The sequence below is a fragment of the Tympanuchus pallidicinctus genome, unplaced genomic scaffold (assembly GCF_026119805.1).
Source record: "Tympanuchus pallidicinctus isolate F22 unplaced genomic scaffold, pur_lepc_1.0 scaffold5, whole genome shotgun sequence".
Taxonomy (NCBI): domain Eukaryota; kingdom Metazoa; phylum Chordata; class Aves; order Galliformes; family Phasianidae; genus Tympanuchus; species Tympanuchus pallidicinctus.
This window is the reverse complement of record NW_026294769.1, coordinates 14,627,222-14,644,139: the sequence shown is the minus strand read 5'-3', so window position 1 is coordinate 14,644,139 and position 16,918 is coordinate 14,627,222. Positions and strand designations below refer to the sequence as shown.

Below are 16,918 nucleotides of genomic sequence, written 5' to 3'. Positions count from 1 at the left end.
TCACTAGAGATAGGGGAAAAGAGGCTGACCCTCACCACAACCTCCTTTCAGATAGCTGTAGAGAGCTATAAGCTGTAGACATTTCACTGCAGTATTTGCCTACTGCATTTCCCTTTCAGCAAGATAGTAACATCCATCATCAAATAAATGAAACTGTCATTCAAGTAGAAAGTAAAAAGAGTATCAGTTGGACAAAACTGATTTTGTTTCTAGATTAAAAAAAAAAAAAAAAAAAAAAAGATTCAGGCCAAACCATTACTACTGCTTGTTGCATCTGTATGTGATGGATGTTGGTTGTATTAAAAAAAAATAAAAATAAAAATAAAATCTTTTTTTCCAAGATACCTGGAAGCTTGAAGGACTGAGAAACTGGCAAATGAGCCAGTTTTTCTTTCTCTCTGGCAATTAGTTGGGAAAAATGATCATTATCTTTTAAATCATGAGATGCTGTTTGCACCAGGAGGTGGATGGATGTGTCCACAGTGGTATCCTAGACCAAAGAACAGATATAATGTATTCACGACTTAAATCAGACTAGTTTGACCTCTGGTTCTCTAATTTTAGTTTTAACCCATGTAAGTAAATGTAAGCACGTTAGATATGCAAGTGAAGCCTAACAATAGTGGCCCTGTCTTTCATGAATATTTGAATAGAACTTCCAAGTGGAACTTTGAAAAGCACCTTTGAAGCTCATACAACCCCAGTTTTTGCAATGAATTACATATAACAATGTATCTTGCTGAATATTCTGCATATTAATTGTTGTTAGCTGATATTTTTGGAAGTTCTGAGACAAGTTGTCATATCTAGAGAATTTCTTTCACAGAATGAAGATGGCATAATTGACATTCGAGAATTTGTCATTGCTCTGTCAGTTGTCTGTAAGCCATCTAAAACTCTGGAAACAATCCAACTGGCATTTCAGGTAATTGGTATTTTCTTCCTATATATAGTTTATTTAAAATTTGCTTTTAGAAATGATTATTGCTTCCATTAAATTTTTATCAGAAACTTTTTTCCAAATGCCTTTTAAATACTTGATTTGAAATGTAATTAAGCATTAATAGAAAGGAGGATAAGGAGTATGTATTCAGAGGGAGTGAACTGCAATTTTGTTTAGTAAAATGATGGGAGTTGGTAGAGTGGCGTTGTTACGTGGAGCTGGTAAAGTCTTTCAGTACACTAGAGCCAAAGTCTTTGTATTGATTACTTGAAACTAATGACTAATGAGTTATGCTTACTGCTTGTAAAATCTTTCAATCAAATCTTTTTTGTCAAATTAAGAAAAAAAAATCAAAACTTGCAGTTCTACGTGTTAATAGAGAGAGCTCCCCCTCCTCTTTAGTTTCTTGATAAGATTCATTTTTCCCTCTTAATCTTTGCAATGTTTCTTTTTCAGTCCTTCATTTCTTCATGTCCTGAATTATTTGCCTACCTTTTAGACTTCTCAGAAGTCTTCCTGATCTTGTTCTAGCCTGAGTGGTTTGTTTTCACATCAGCAGTGATAGCTAATGCAAGTTTTTGGGGAAGCCAACAGAAGCAGTGCTTAATGTTTGCCATCCCAGTGGTTTTGTCTGAAACTTCTTAGTTTTTAACTGATTTCTTTAATATTGCTGTTTCAAGCTTTGCTGCATTTAGATTACCTTTCTGATTGCCTTGCACTTATGGGGACTTGTGTCTTCAGTGCTACCAAAGCAGGAAAAAGTTAACAATTGATCACTGGTGAATGCATGGACTTCAGAACTTACAATTGTATCAGTATTACACCGCAGTCTTATTTTCTGAGTGTAACTGTTCTCAGGTTCTTCAGCAAATTTTTTCTATACTTAACCGTGTTTTGCTAAAGAAATGAAAGCTCCTATGAATGCTTAGTGTCTATCTATCACCCTTTTGCCAGTGTTGAACAAATATGACAAAAGATGAAGTTGCAACAATATTTATTTCCTACAAATCAACAGCTGTCAGAGGGGATAACTTAATGCTACTTGTGAGGCAAAAGCAGATCTCTGCCTTTGCTTATTGTATTTCATTTATGTAGTGGCGTCACTTGATGTTTGATGATCTGTGTCCTCTTACAAGCTTGAATACTCTGTGTTTACCTGTGTAAACTTGAATGTGGCTTTTGGACATTATTTCAGTCATGTTTGGTTGTCATTTATTTCTAGGGATAAAAGTGAAGCATTTTACAAGATAGCTGAGCAAATATTCAGAGTGGGACTGTTTAGCGTATGATGGAAGAAGCTGAAAAATAGGGGTTATTGAGTCACCAGAGATCTAAAGTGGTAGTCAGTTAAAAGCAGAATTAGGGATTATGGCAATCAATTCCAAGAGCATCGATCCAGTGTAAGTGCTGGGCATCCACCATTTCTAGTTGTTAAGAAAGTGAAAGAGTGGTGTAAATCTTGCCAATGTGGCACTTCTGGGCTTTATCAAGTATCACCTCCTGATTAATTGATCTAGGAAAACACAGCAATTAAACAACTTTTGTCTTGTCCTTCCTGCTTGTGAAACAGCATGCAAATTGGATGGTAGGCAAGAGTCTTGACTTGAGTATGAATGTTGTTTTCCACATAACTTCAATGTTTTTTATCTCATTGTGGTGTGCTGTCTTGATGAAGATTTCATGTTCCTAATGGCTGTAAAGAAACTAAAAGTTTCTAAAGCATTCTTTAACATAGCTCAGTATTTGCAGCCATGTCATGCTTCAAAATTAGACAAGGATGTCTTAAGCTTTTGTTTGTACTGAACAAGCAAAATGAGATAGTTCTAAAAATGTAATGAAGTTTGGTACAGATGCTATATTAATTTTTTTATTATAAAAATTTTTATTAATAAAAATTAATTTTTATTAATTTTTAATTACCATTTCTCTACTCTAGTAGTAGAGTTTTTGTCTGTGAGCAAACTGCTTCAGGACTTGAAAAGAAACATTATTCTTCTCTAAATAATTGAGGAAATATTTTCAAAAAAGTATAGGTTCATCACTGCAGTGGCATTGTTCTGATTACTACAGCTCCAGTTAGATGTAGCTATCTATAGCCAAGGTGAGTATCTAATCATTTGAACGTTAATAAAGGGATTCTTGAGTTTTTTATTTGAGCAAGTGGGAAATAGTTTATTCTTAGGCCAGCTAAGTGTATCTTCTGCTTCCACAGGCTGGCTTGGAGTTTGGAAGCCTAACTCAATGAACTGGTCCTTATCATAGTTGTGTATCTAGAAAACATTTTAGTGTTAAACTGTCTTGTCTCTAAAATATCACTGAAATTCTAGTGTTCAGTCACATAAACATATTCTTTTCCTGGATATAATAAACTTTACTTTGAAAATGTACATGGGTGAATTACAGTGTTCATAGGAGACAGTATTCAGCTTTGGAATGACTTAGCTTACTGTTTTGTTTTACAGCTATACCAATCAGAAAATGGTACTATAACAGAAGAAGATTTAGCTCATATTCTGAAGACTGCTATGGGTGTGTCGCAGATTAATGTTACACATCTTTTTAGGGCTGTAGATGAAGAAGAAAAAGGAAAGATTACATATGGTAAGTATGTAAAGTGGATCTGAACTGTGATAATATTAAAGTTGTCTGAATTTGAGTTGATATACAAACCTGCTACATTTTAATTTGACTTTGTCTTTTTAGTGGCCTCGGTTTTATAATCCTAAAAGCATTCCAGACAAAGTAAACTTAGATTTAAAAAAATAAAACAAAGAAATTTGAGTTCCATCTTTTTATACAGTGTTATCTTTACATTTTCAAAGTTTTTTTCCTTCTACATTGTCAGGTAATGCCTATACTGGCTCTTTTAGCATCTTCTGTGACTTCAATACATGTGAATATGTACGTGTAAGAAAATAATGTTAGCTCTGTCCTATTGTGTTGTCTTTTAAACGTTCCTCATTATTTCTGTCCTCTCAGTATATAGGAAAGCATAAGATTTTCTTCTCCAATCATTTTTCAGCCTGTTTAAAAGTCAGTCATTCATGCAGAGGAAGTGAGGAGGTATTGAACAGGCTGCTGAATATATAATCTGTAATGCAGGTGATATGGAGGCAAGAAAGTTTTTGGTTTTTTTTTTTTTTTTTTTCAAATTGAGAGATCTAGGTGAGTAGATTATGCTGAGAGTCTCAAAGTACTTGTGTATTACTTCAGATTCTTCACCTCTTACACAGCAAAGTTCTAAATTTAGTTGCATCATTCAAGTATAAGTTGTTGATAGCAGGTGTAGCACATATCTCAAATAGAAGTGCTTATGATATGGCCCTGTTCTAATGGTTTTCCATCAAGATGATTCATGCGGATTTGATTCGTAAAAATGTTAATTAGAACATCAATATTAGTAAATCAGTTTCTACATTAGTATTTCCTATGTTTGAAATATGAGATGTATGCAATACTTCAACTACAGCACTATTTAGACTCACTGAAATGACTATCATTGCTTTATCTTCCCTTTCTTCTCTTATCTGGTGCCTCCTTGATTCCCACTGTACTACCCCTTTTCTCTCTGTACTTCTCATCTGTCATCTCCCCAGCATTTCCACATATATCCTGTTATTGCCTTTTTGCTGCCTGTTGCTCCTTGTTGTCTCCCAGCTCACTGAAATGGTGACTCAACTTTTCTTCCCCCCACTATCACCAAAAATAACAGCAGAGAATCTAAGCATCTTATCTCAGCAGAACTCTAATTTCGGCATATCTAATTATCTGAGGAAAAGCTAACTTTGAAACAAGTGTACTTAAACCAGTCTGTGCGAGTTATCAAGGAATTCATATTTAATGTCATTCTTTGACAGTACCCAGTTGCTCTTAAATCTGCAGTGCCCCTGAGAGATCACAGTATGTTTACATCACAAGAAAATCCAGATGACTGAACCACAACAGTGACCATTGGAGCATTTAGTGAGAGTCAGAGCTTTTTTTTTCTTGCGTTCAAGAGTAGTCCACTGTGAGGCTACACAGAGTGGGATGGTGTGTATATCACTCAAAATTTTGCTTGGGTCTTCTTCTGGGAAAAATGCTGGGAAATGTTGCACAGAGTTTCTATCTTATCCGAAAGCTTATTAGTAAGAATAAACGTCCTGTTGTGGTAAAGAATTGACAGATGAAGGTAAACTTTGGTATTGTATTTCTGCCTTGAAAGTCCTTTTCTATAAATATTTGATGTCTTTCCTTGCCTGAGAATGCTCATCTTTACATGTGATCTGTTGCACACGAATAGCAAAGAAGAAGAGGGAGAAAGCTTGGAAGTTATACTCCTTCTGAAGGCATTGTCCAGACAATGCACGAGAAGGAAAATGTTTGTATTCTCTGCAAGGGTGTGAGGAGTTGGTGAAGGGAGTGGAACTAAAGGAATTTTGTGAACGTACAGCTTGCATCAGGAATGTTAGTAGTGGGGTTGTATCATAAAGGCAGGAGAAAAACCTCTGATTTGAAGTTCATGCAGTGTGAACTTAATGCCAAGTATAGATAGTTTGCTCCACTCACAAGGATGGTGGAGAGGGAAAGCTATGACAGATTCTTTCTGCCACAGCAGCCCTGTAGCACAGGGGAAACTGGGTTTTGCTCCTCCTAAGGGTGACTTCAGTTGCCATCTGCACTGAGCTGGAAGCAGCTCACAGTGCTGTGTGGTCACAAGCTCTTCCAGTAACAACAGTGAATTTGAGTGGGCTGCCTGCCACATGCTGTAGGTGACAGGGTGACTTAGTGACAGTGTTCATATCCGGCTTCCTCCAGTGTCAGTTTACATTATAAAATAGCTTCTTGTGACTTGGCTCCTCTACGGTATCTTTTGTTTAAATGATGTCTGAACAAACGGTCATGAAGGCACACTGACAAGGCTTCAATGCTGGACTTTTAATACAAAAATTCTTGGCAGTAAGGAGTCACCTCTACTTCCAGAGGGAGTGAGTCTTGCTCTTTCTATTGTTTTATAAAAATACAAACCCTGAAATTATGGAATTATAGATATTTTAATTGAGAACTGAACGCATCGTCATCTCACGATATCATTCTCTAAAATATTAAGAGCTTTGGAATGCTAAGATCTTGGAAGTGGGAGGCAGCAATTATAGCTGCATTTGGGTTGAAGAGAATTAACAAGGCAAAGTATTTTAAAGGGCATGCTTGCAAGAGACTTTCCAGATTTCAAGAAGTGACTGCTCATGCTGTTCTTTGTTCCTCAGCTGGAGGGCTTCCTCCCTTCCCCCAGTGAACAGTGAGATGCTATGTCAGGGCATGTCCTCATACATTTTAATGCAAATCTGAGCCTGTTTTTTCCCTTCACCATGCAAGCTAAGTTCAGCTTTGAAATGTTTTAAGATAACCCTTTGTGGCATCTTAGTTCTGGGGACGTGGTGAACTGCTGAGAACCTGAGTGCCATGGAAATAGTGTTATGTTAACTGCTGCTATTTTCTCTGAAGACATCATGTGATTTTTATCCTGTAAGTACACAAATTTAGTGTCCTTCTATTTCAGAGAACTGATTCTGTGTAACATTTTTTTCTAGATGACTTCTACAGATTTGCTGAATTGCAGCCACACTTTGCAGAAGACTATCTCTATCCTGATCAGATGGTAGCTGAGAGTGGATTGGAGACCTCATCTCTTTCTGCTCCAAATGGTATCTGTACTGACTTCAGCCCTGAAAATGCTGAAGATAAAAACAAGCCCCTGCAGAAGAAATGGAACTAACACTACAACTGTTATCTTCCTCTCCTGGTGAGAGGATTATCTTTTCTTGGAATTTTCATAAGTCACTCCAATTATATAGCAAATACCAATTTTGTGTGTGGAAGTTCTTCTACCTTAATACTGTTCTTTGATTCATGTGTGCTATATTTAACGATATGTTTCAGGTTACTTGGGGAAGGGTTTTTTTTTTTGTTTTCTTTTTTTTTTTTTCCCAAAAGGACTTTGAAAGACAAAAATGTGAATGTGCTTCATTATTAATGTTCATATTTAAAAGGAAGCAGCACTCTTATTTATATTCCACTGGCTAGTTTCATGTACAAAGTGTTGCACAAATTGTGCATGTATAAAGAAACTGTAGTTACTATGGTGTTCGGTGCACTTTGGTGATTAGTGTTTTCCCTAGTTATGGGGATGTTTATTTGGGGCCAAATTTTGCTGTTCATATTTGCATAGTCAGTCTAGTTTTCAGTGGGATTATGCCATTGAGCAAGGCAAGCACATTTTGGCCCCTTTTGTTTTAGTTCCAGTGAACAGTTCAGAAACAGTCATGCAAAAACTCAATGAGGATTACTTCTGTATTTTTTATTGTTGAATGACAACATTTCTTTTCTTTCAGTCTATTCCATGGTAGAATGAAAAGGAAAGACTCCTTCCAGATGCTTTTAAATATGATTTTTTCCCAAACTGACATGCCACATACTGTTTGCAAACAGATGATAAAACTGTGCTTTTGTCTTACAATCAACTCATATCCACCCAATATTTACATGGCAGATGTTTACACAATCATATTTATCAGGAATCAGGGTTTCTTTTGAGGCAAGTCTTTTCTTATATGCATACAGATACTGCATCTTACATACAGATGACTTATCATGGAACATACTATAAAAACTTAATTGTATGAACACAAATTTGAAAAGATTGCAGTTACTCCAGAAGCTAGCAACAAGGCACGGAACAAGGAATGCCAGTTAAATATCTATAGCAATATTAGATATACTGTGTATAATATACATGAAGTCTAAAATTTAGAATTAGAAGTTTAGAATTGGTGGAAGAAAAAAGAAACATTTAGTACTAACGTTTCTTATATTTCCTTTTATAAAGCCAGATGCCTTAATTATCAACGAAGGTCTCAGAAATTAAAATTAGCAAAGCCACATAGCTCCACTGATGAGGAAATGAGCCAAAGGCTTGAAGGACTAGGAAGGAGAACTGTGATGGCAGCTCTCCTTCTAAATAAAAACTACATCTATTTTCAAATCATTTATGTGACTAATTCTGCAGGCTGCACTAGAATACGAGGATTTTGTAACTGGAAAACTGTCACTGAGAGTTGATTTCCACATGTTAATGCAAAACTAGATTTGAAGGGTGGGATTTCAGCAGAAGGAAGTCTGCTTATGCCTGATGCTTTTGTCTGTTTTTTTTTGTTTGTTTGTTTGTTTGTTTGTTTTCTTTTTTAATAGGAGTTTTTGTTATTGTCGTTTTTTTTAAAGTGCATTTTAGGGTGTTGGAATGTGTCCTTAGAAATCCTTAACTGTCTGTGAGAAGTCTCCAAATTGAAACTGGATTTAATAGAATACGTATAGGAAAACATAATGTAAGAAATAATGCTTCTGGGGGGTTATGCAGAGGTACATCTTCATTCTGAGATATTAATTAAATTTTTTTATTTACCTAGATAATGCATGCCAGGCTGGCAGGGGTGCCACTGGTTGGCAGGCAAGATTTAGACTGACATCAATCATGAGAAGTTGTAGGCACAACTTGAAATTAAGACATGAGGAACTATACTTAAATGAGAGTTGTCAGGTACACAGAGGGAGTTGGGGATAACTGTGTAAAAGACCTGGATGGTATTGAGCATTGCTAACTGAATACAGTTAACTGATTGCTGCAGAAAAGATGTTCATCGTAGTGAGATGCGTAAACACTTGAAGCCTGTGAGAAGGGTGGTGGTATTTGTGTTATCAAGAATTGATGAGGCCTTACATAAGGCACCTGTCTGTTTTGGGGCACTTGAGAAAATGAGGATGGCTGGATGGAGACTGAAGGAAAGAAAATTTTCAATGATTCTTTCAACATCTTTATTTAATCCGGGGAGGGTGACTGGAGGAAGATATGGAACTAGTCTTCAAATATGGAAAAAGCTGCAAAAAGGAAGATGAGAAGAATCTTTACTCTGTGCTCATGGTAGAAAGACAGGATAAACATTAGGAAAACTGTCTTACAATACTTCTAGTTAAGATGTGGAGTGGGTATTCTGGGTGGAATGAGGAGCCTTTCTTCACTGGAAGCTTTGAATACAGAAATACAGAAAGAAAAGGCATTGCTGATCTTGTTGATTATAACCTGAAGGTTGTAGGGATAGATCTCCTGGGAACTATTTTCTGTAATTATATGTTGTGTATTTTAGTCAGTATTTAAGGCAAGGTAGATGAGCTGGAGAGTCTGAGCATATCACATCTCCTCTGTATAACAGTGCTTGGCTCAAGCTGGCTGTTTCTAAGACAGTTTGTTATGTGAGATTGGGAACTGGAGAATTTCAAAGTGCAGGGGGTGAGACAGGGTTCTGTGACACACTTTTCTGAAAAGGAGAAAAGCTTAGTATCCCATGGACAGCTCTAGTGAGAAAAGCCCCAGGGGAAAAAAAATTACTCCTTCTACATCTGGAAAAAAAACAACAAAGCAAGCTGACCAAAGCTGCGTAAATATGAGCACGTCTGCTTTCTATGTATGGTGCTTGGAGTTCTAAAAAGGCAAAGAGTTAACTTTGTCTCTCCTCTCTGGTGAGAGAGATATTACATTCATCACAACTGTTAAATAACTGCATATGAGTGCAGCCAAGCTGTTGCAGAGTGTTTGGGTTGAAAGGGTGCTGCAGCTTTTGATAGATGCCAACAAATAAGGCACAGGATGGTGAAGATGTGCTGAGAACTGCATCAATGAGCTCTATCCAGAGCTGCTATAGAAAAAACCTGGTGAATAGCATCTTGGTGAGCAAGCAACCAGCTTCTATAACGACTTGCATTTGTTCCTGCTTTTGTGAGATTGATCTAGGTAGAGAAATAAGATGAATAAGACATGAAGTCCTGGTCAGTCTGCATGAAAACATCGTCAAGACTTCAGATAATGTCAATTAAAAAAATGAGTATCCAGGGGATTTTAGTGTCTAGAGTATTCAAGGTATAATACTAGACTGCCTTGTAGTGACAGAAAACCCATGTTAGTGTAAGGGATAAACTCAGACTTTGTGGGTTGAGATCTGCAGGGCATTGCAATACTGCAACACTGTTCACTGCAATTTGTCCATCAAATTCACCTATTAAATGTTTTAGTAATTCCACATAAAAAGTGCCCAACTGTGGAGCCAGCTGGGTCGTGACACTCTCAGTAGCTTGCTGAACTACAAGGGTAGAAGTGAAAGGTTCCTTTTCCATTCAACAGACAATAACATGTAAGTGCTTTCAACTAAAGTGTTACAGATTTTACAAACCTTAAATTGTCAGGGAAACATACATCAGTGTATTTTATAACAATTTCATAAGTGATCCTTCATAAAAAAAAAAAAAAAGCAGAGGTGTGAAGACATGGTACTTGTCTGATGTGCATTTTGCTGCTTTTGTGAAATACTGCCATCCCTTGCCAGCAGAGCTCTTGCATCAGGCTAAATTTCTATGCATGCTATGAGAGATGCTCAGTCAAGGCTTTGTTATTCTGATATAGCTGCACAAATATACTGTGTGCTTTGAATGTACTTAGCACAGAAAAAAAATGAAATCTAAGATATCTAAGAAGTGTTTTGTTTTTTGTTGCTTCACTTGTTGTTTCAATTATAATTTAAAAAGAAAAGAAAAAAACACAAGTATAAATAGAAACAAAAGTTTAGGAGCTACAAAGCCTCTGTCTCTACCATGGAAAGGCAGAGTTCTATTGCAGATTTTTCATGAGTGCAGTGTGGTAAGTAGATATAGTTAAAAGGTAGTATAGGCAAATTCTGAGCCTAAAGGAGAAATAATTTGTAGGCCTAATTTTGCACCCATTTTACTCTATGTATTTCAATGTATGTTTCAATGTAGCTAGAATCCTCTTACTATGATTAAAAAAAAGTGACCAGATCCCTGCCTGTTTGCTAATCCTGATGTGAAGGTCATGAAGCTTACTTGAAAAGGAAATGTGTGTATTAAGGAAGTGATGCAATCTCTGTAGAGAGAAAGCCACAGGAAGTAAATACTTGTTTTGTACATAGCTGTTTATTAATATTTTCAAGCAAACTGCATAGACCTGTTAGCTTGTTAAAACGTTGGGATGCTTGGAAAATGTTCTTATTCATGAAGTTTTTTCTGGGAAGGGGATTATTGCACTTTAACACTTACAGAATTTGGTACATTTTCTGAAGATGTTTTTATTTAATTTCTGCATTCCTCTGTCAGGCTGTGTTTTATCACTGAACAAAACTTCCTATATAATTTTATCATGTGGTAAGTATGGCTTTTCATGTTAATTCTGCTCACTGACCCTCCAAAACCGGTATTTTGATTGAAAAAATAAAAAATAGAGAAAGGACTTAAAGAATAAAAGCTGCAGACCTGAGTAGCATCTGCTATACATCTTATGATGTCAGAAACTATAAAAGCACAGCTTTGCATATATTTGGCTCTTGAACTAGGAAGGAAATATATTTTGGATTTAAAAACAAACAAAAAAAACCTGATCAAGTCAGATTAATTTTCCTTTACGTTCAACTACTGCATTCTGCTTGATCTGAAACCTCTGGTTTTTTCTAGCAGCACTTTCAGGAGTGTTCTGTAATTAAGGCCAGATGTTACAAATATGTTGGCTATGTTCACATTAGCAAAATTTAACTTTGGCTCCTAGACTCAGTGAAACACAGAAGTTCTCTGTGAACAAAGCCCTGCAGATAATTTTTTAATTTTCAGGTGTCTGAATTTCAGCTTGTATGGCTAGTTCTCCTTCCTAAAATAAAAATAGGAAGAGTAGGTCCAACAGTTTGAAAATGAACATGAGGATTAATAATCTGTGCCTTTGTTCAATCCCGCAGTCAAATGAAGCCTCAAGATCTGGCTCAGAGATGAGCAGAAGACTGAAATAGGCATTTGGGTAATTTTGCTTTTCAGGACATGTTCATACAGCTGGCAATTAAATCAGCCATTCCTCAGTCAAAGCATGATGTCCTGAAGGTACCGCAGCCTCTTCTAAGCAATGTCCAAGTCACTAGCAGCACAGCCAGCAATATTTAAGTGATTCTTCCTTTTTTTTTTTTTTTCCTCTTAATGAAGGCCAGAAAAAAAGTACTCTGTGATGGGAGCCTTGAAAGACATCCTTAAAGGCAAAATCCTCCAGCACCTCCTCAGAGGAACAAGATCAGTCATTCTGTGCTATATCTAAGGCAGTGAACTAGGTATACAAGTTAGTCACTAACACTCTGATCCAAATGGGCATAAGTGATTTAATGCTGAGGTATAAATGCAGAGAATACAGCAGCAAAGAGAGCATGCCTGGATTTGCATTTGTAAGTATTTCATCTCATATTGTCAAGTTAAGACAGCTCCTTTCTCTAGGAAACCACTCAGGTTTATTTCAAGATATTATTATGTTTTATAAGTGGGAGAGTGTGGTGTTTTGTAGAAAATAGCTTATTTTTCCCTCAGATGTTATGATGTGCTTCATTATATGCAATGGGACTAAATGAAAGTGGGTGATATTGAGAAAGCAGGTTTAAAAGACTTTTTTTCAATGGAGGGTTCACCATTCCTGTGAAAAACAGTGAGACCTTTTGAAACAGCTGACTGTCTAGATTGCCTTGCAGGCTCTTTTGGCAAAGTAATTTTGCTATTTACATAATGGCAGAGGCTGCTCATTCTGTGTTCTTTTGCAAAGTGGCATAGTATAGTTTTCCTGTACAAGCTAACTGGTGTAACTGGTGAAGAGGTCTCTAACAGAGGAGATAAAACAGCAGAATCACTTCAGGACAGGTTGCATGAAAGTTATTCCTTTCAATTAATTTGGGGGCACGGAGGGTGTTGGTTCTATTAATTTGGAGAGAGCAAGTGCTTTTTTTTTTTTTTTTTTTTTTTTTTTTAAACAATGTATTTGTTATGCTGCTTGTTTCTGAGCAGATGTTTGCATGGGGCTGTATGAACAGCCCAGCTCACTTGAGGTTAGCTTGGAGATCTTGAGAAGGGCGTTGTACAGTACCTTGGATGTAGCATTAAGCTTCACTGTTTTTATCTTGGCTAAAAAAGAAGCAAGTCATAATGACTTCTGTAATATTCTATTTTGATATTATCAGTAGGTGTTACTTGAGAGTGCCATTCCAGGGCCAACGAATACATTCTAGGAAAATCAGGCTGAACTTCTGCTCCAGAAGCAGAAAGTAGTAAAGTCATTAAGTATGGCATAGCAGGAAAGCTCTCACTGTACAGTTGGCCTTTCCCACAGTAAAGAAGGATATTTTCCATCTCTTGGGCTGGTGAATTTATGTCTCTGTATCTCTAGCTGTCAATTGTGCTGTCTCATTCTTTGTAGGTTGGCTGCAGTCTGAGGGAGACCTCACTGCTCTTAACAGACATTCACAGGCTGCTTTTACTGGCCAGTAAGGCACAGGTGAACACTGAAGCTGTATTCTTGTAACACTACCCCAAACTAAGGCCCCTTGTACTGCTTTAACTCGTGTCTGCCTTTTCTCACACTTTAACCACTGCAGATGTGTCCAGGTGAAAGCAAGTTTGTGTTCGAGATGCTTAGTGTTTCTATGAACATCAAGGAATTAGATTCAGAAATAAAATACAGTGACATCTTCATTTGGATTGACTTCTGACTTTGTCTCTCTTAGCGTGTGCCTGATTAATTCCAAGTTCAGAATGCAGTATGTATAGATATGTCAGTAAACCAATTCTCCTTGTGGATGCTGAAGAGAACTGAAACTCTGACACTTTTCATCCTACCATGGTACTGAAAATGAAATTCATCCAATAGTTTATTTCTGTGAATGCATATGGGGGGAATCCAAATACATGTCTTTTATTTGCTACCCAGCATGAAGACAATTTTGTAGTTGAAATGCTAAAGAAATAAACTTGTAAAATCTTGTATGCCCTAAGTATATATTTTTGTCCTATGTTTTCTTTTATAGTAAAGTTTAAGCTAAAATTTCTTATATTTCTGGAAGGAAATTTAGTTTAGCCACTATTGTACTTCCTAGGCTACAAAAGCAGTTTTTTTAAGTAAGCATCTAAAAGAAATTGTATTTTTAAGAAGGTGGATTATGATCCCTTAAAATAAACATCTCTCCTTAGCAGTTGTATATACTTAGACAAAAAGCAAATCAACTGCAGCTGCTTGTCTATATAGTTTGTGTTAGTGATTTGTTTATATTGTTTTCTGTAATTGCTCTACGGGTTTTAAGAGCTCTGCATAAACCACTAATGTTAGCAATAGAAGTCTGAAGTAAATCTCTTTAGAAGTGATAGATTTTGTATCCTGGAGGAGGACCAAGACTAAGCATTGCTAAGTTTTTATTCTGTGCTATATGACTTCAATGTCCCGGCATTATATTGAAAATATCTGGCATCTGTTCAGTGGGACCACTTCCTAAGCCCTTTTGTAATTCCCAACATCTATCCCAACACAGGTGTGCAAGATGTTTCTAATTGGATCGTAGCTACAAGTTCATCTTTTTTCTATTGTCGTTGTTTGGAAGAATAAAATTCAGTAGCAACAAGCTGAGAAATAATTCAGAAAATGAAGTTCTTCATCTCTTGAATTATTGCTGGACTTGCGTTGAGGACGTATTTTAAAGTATTGCTATGTTTCTGAACACACTTGAGAATTTAAATGCAAAAGTTAAAAACGTTTTTAAATGATCCCATTTTCTCTTAACGTTACTGAATTCAAGTTACACACTGCCATGAAGAGGATGCCTTCAGTTGAAAACCTGTGCTGATAGAGCTGGAAGTTATGTGTTGTAGGAACTCGCTTGCAAGGTAGAAGGTGCTTGTTCCATCAGTGGTACAACTTCTGCTGACTTCAAGGCTGCTCAAGCAGACTTGCTCTGTTTCAATGTGCATATTGGCTGCAAGCTTTTTCTTATAGGCCTTGGATATGCAGTGTAAATCTGTAACGATATAAAGTGCTACTCAGTAACAATAATAACCTGATTGCGTTTTTGTGCTGTACATTTCCCTCCTGTGGCTCCGAAGGTTTGTGTATATAGACTGTTGCACTGAACTGACTGTACTTTGTAGCTGAGAAGCAAAAGCAAGTAGTGTACTGAACACGACTGTGGTTTGTGAGTTCAGAAACGCAGATACTTTTTGCAGGATGTGAAGTATAGCTTCAGTGCGACAAATTTGATTTTTATATTTTTTATTAATATGCATGGAAGACTAGGGATGATATTTTCTAAAAACGAACTTGGTTTTGTACATTTTTTCAATGTTTAAAACTATATGGTTTAACATTACCTCTGAAATACCGCTATCAGTAAATTCTTAAAGGAAATACCTCAACTTGAGCGTTCTTTTTTTCTTGCTAGTTGTCTGGTAGGTTGAAACGGACTGTGGTGTGTGATGAACTAACTGAGCGAAACAGCAATGACGTAGGAGCTTCACCTGTGCTGTAAGTCGTGTGATTTACTGGAAGGGAACCAAATGATACACTCCAAGTGTTGATGTGCAGTGTACAATCATGGCTCGTTCTGCCCGACTGGACCTTTTCCTTATTACTGGCTTGTAAATGGAATTTTCATCATGAAGCCAAATTAAAAATGAAGGAGAAAATGTTCTGTTTCCTTTGCATTATTTTTTCTTACACATGTCTGTGACACACAACAAGGTTTATAATAAAGGACGCAGTCTTAGGTGTGAATAAAACCAAGTTCATACATGCTCAGGTGCACGTTATTGATGTATGCAATGACTGATGTGGCTGTGTGTGTGTGCAGGAGACTGGTGTTTACCTGACACCTGGGAGTACGAAATACAGGGCTTAAGGATTTTCGGTGTGGTGGGTGGGTTGGTCATTCTGTAGAGTTGGATGTGTGTTACTTGGTTTCACTGGTGGGTTTTTTTGTGTGTGTCTTTGGTTGGTTGTTTTCCCCTCTAACTCTGCTTCACCTTGTAGATGACAGGTACATTGAATCCAATTCTGTCATATGTCCTTGAATAAGAACACTGAAAGATGGAAAGAAAAAAAAAGGAGGCTCTATAGGTCTGGAGAACAAGTGTATCTTAATTAAATAAAAGTAGCTAATTTGAATTACCCAGGAAACAGTCAATACATGATGTGGCACTTCATTTATTACACACGTGAGAAGTGCCTAGCAGAAGGGAAAAGCTACAGAGATATCCAGCAGACAGACGGCGAATTAATATGAACATTTTTTAAGAATGAATAAAACAGCGGTGAAGTTCAACGGTAATGACACATTCTTCATAAGGTGAAGATTTCAGGTGGAGACTTGTTGACAGTTCTTAAAATTAGTCACATTTCAATTTATTGATCTGTATGTAGGTTTTGAGTAATGACTGTTCTGAGTCAGCTTAGTAATGCAGTGGTTTGCATGAAAGAGTAAACTTCTGTGGATGACAGCAAATGCCTGACTGAGAAAAAGGATCAAATATTTTAATCTTGTATTAAAAAATCTAATTTATTTTTTCTTTCAGTGAATTCCTGCCAGTCATGCAGCAGTGGTGCAGGTGTACTTAAAGAACATCACCTGAGCCATTTCTAAACTTAATACATTTTCCTTTATCTTCTGCTCTAAAACGCAAATGATGTATTGATTCTAATCATCTGTATGTAGATTATATAATGATTTTTAAAATTAGTTCCGGAGCATGCTACAGGAGTGGGAAACGCTAATTACAGAATGGAAGGGATTGTCATTCTTCTCAGAACATGACAGGTCTGTAAATGCACAAGATGCGTGCAAGGCTTCTTTAGGGTGAAGGCCCCCTGACACCTCTGCCTCCTTTGCCCCGCTGCACACCAGACAACACTCGGTTCTAGAGCTGCTTTTCTCTGTTCCAGGTTCTTGCTCCTGTGCATAGAATCATAGAAACGGCCTACATGATCACCTAGTCCAGCTGTCCTCTCATTACTATTGCTACCACAAGCCACCAAGCCGTATCTCATAGCTCCTCATCCAGACGCCTCTCGGACTCTGCCAGGGACTCCACCATCTCCCTAGG

At 37.0% G+C, this 16,918-nt stretch overlaps 1 protein-coding gene across 1 annotated transcript in view; it reads left to right on the top strand.

Moving 5' to 3' along the window:
- The window catches only part of LPCAT1 (lysophosphatidylcholine acyltransferase 1), a 59,670-nt gene extending 44,163 nt beyond the window's left edge, over positions 1-15,507 (top strand). The window contains exons 12-15 of the mRNA XM_052704717.1: positions 827-925; positions 3,406-3,544; positions 6,514-6,725; positions 15,262-15,507. Of these exons, the coding sequence (XP_052560677.1) occupies positions 827-925; positions 3,406-3,544; positions 6,514-6,698 (423 nt within the window). The 3' untranslated portion in view covers positions 6,699-6,725; positions 15,262-15,507. The remainder of the gene's footprint in view (positions 1-826; positions 926-3,405; positions 3,545-6,513; positions 6,726-15,261) is intronic.
- The last annotated feature ends 1,411 nt before the right edge of the window (positions 15,508-16,918 follow it).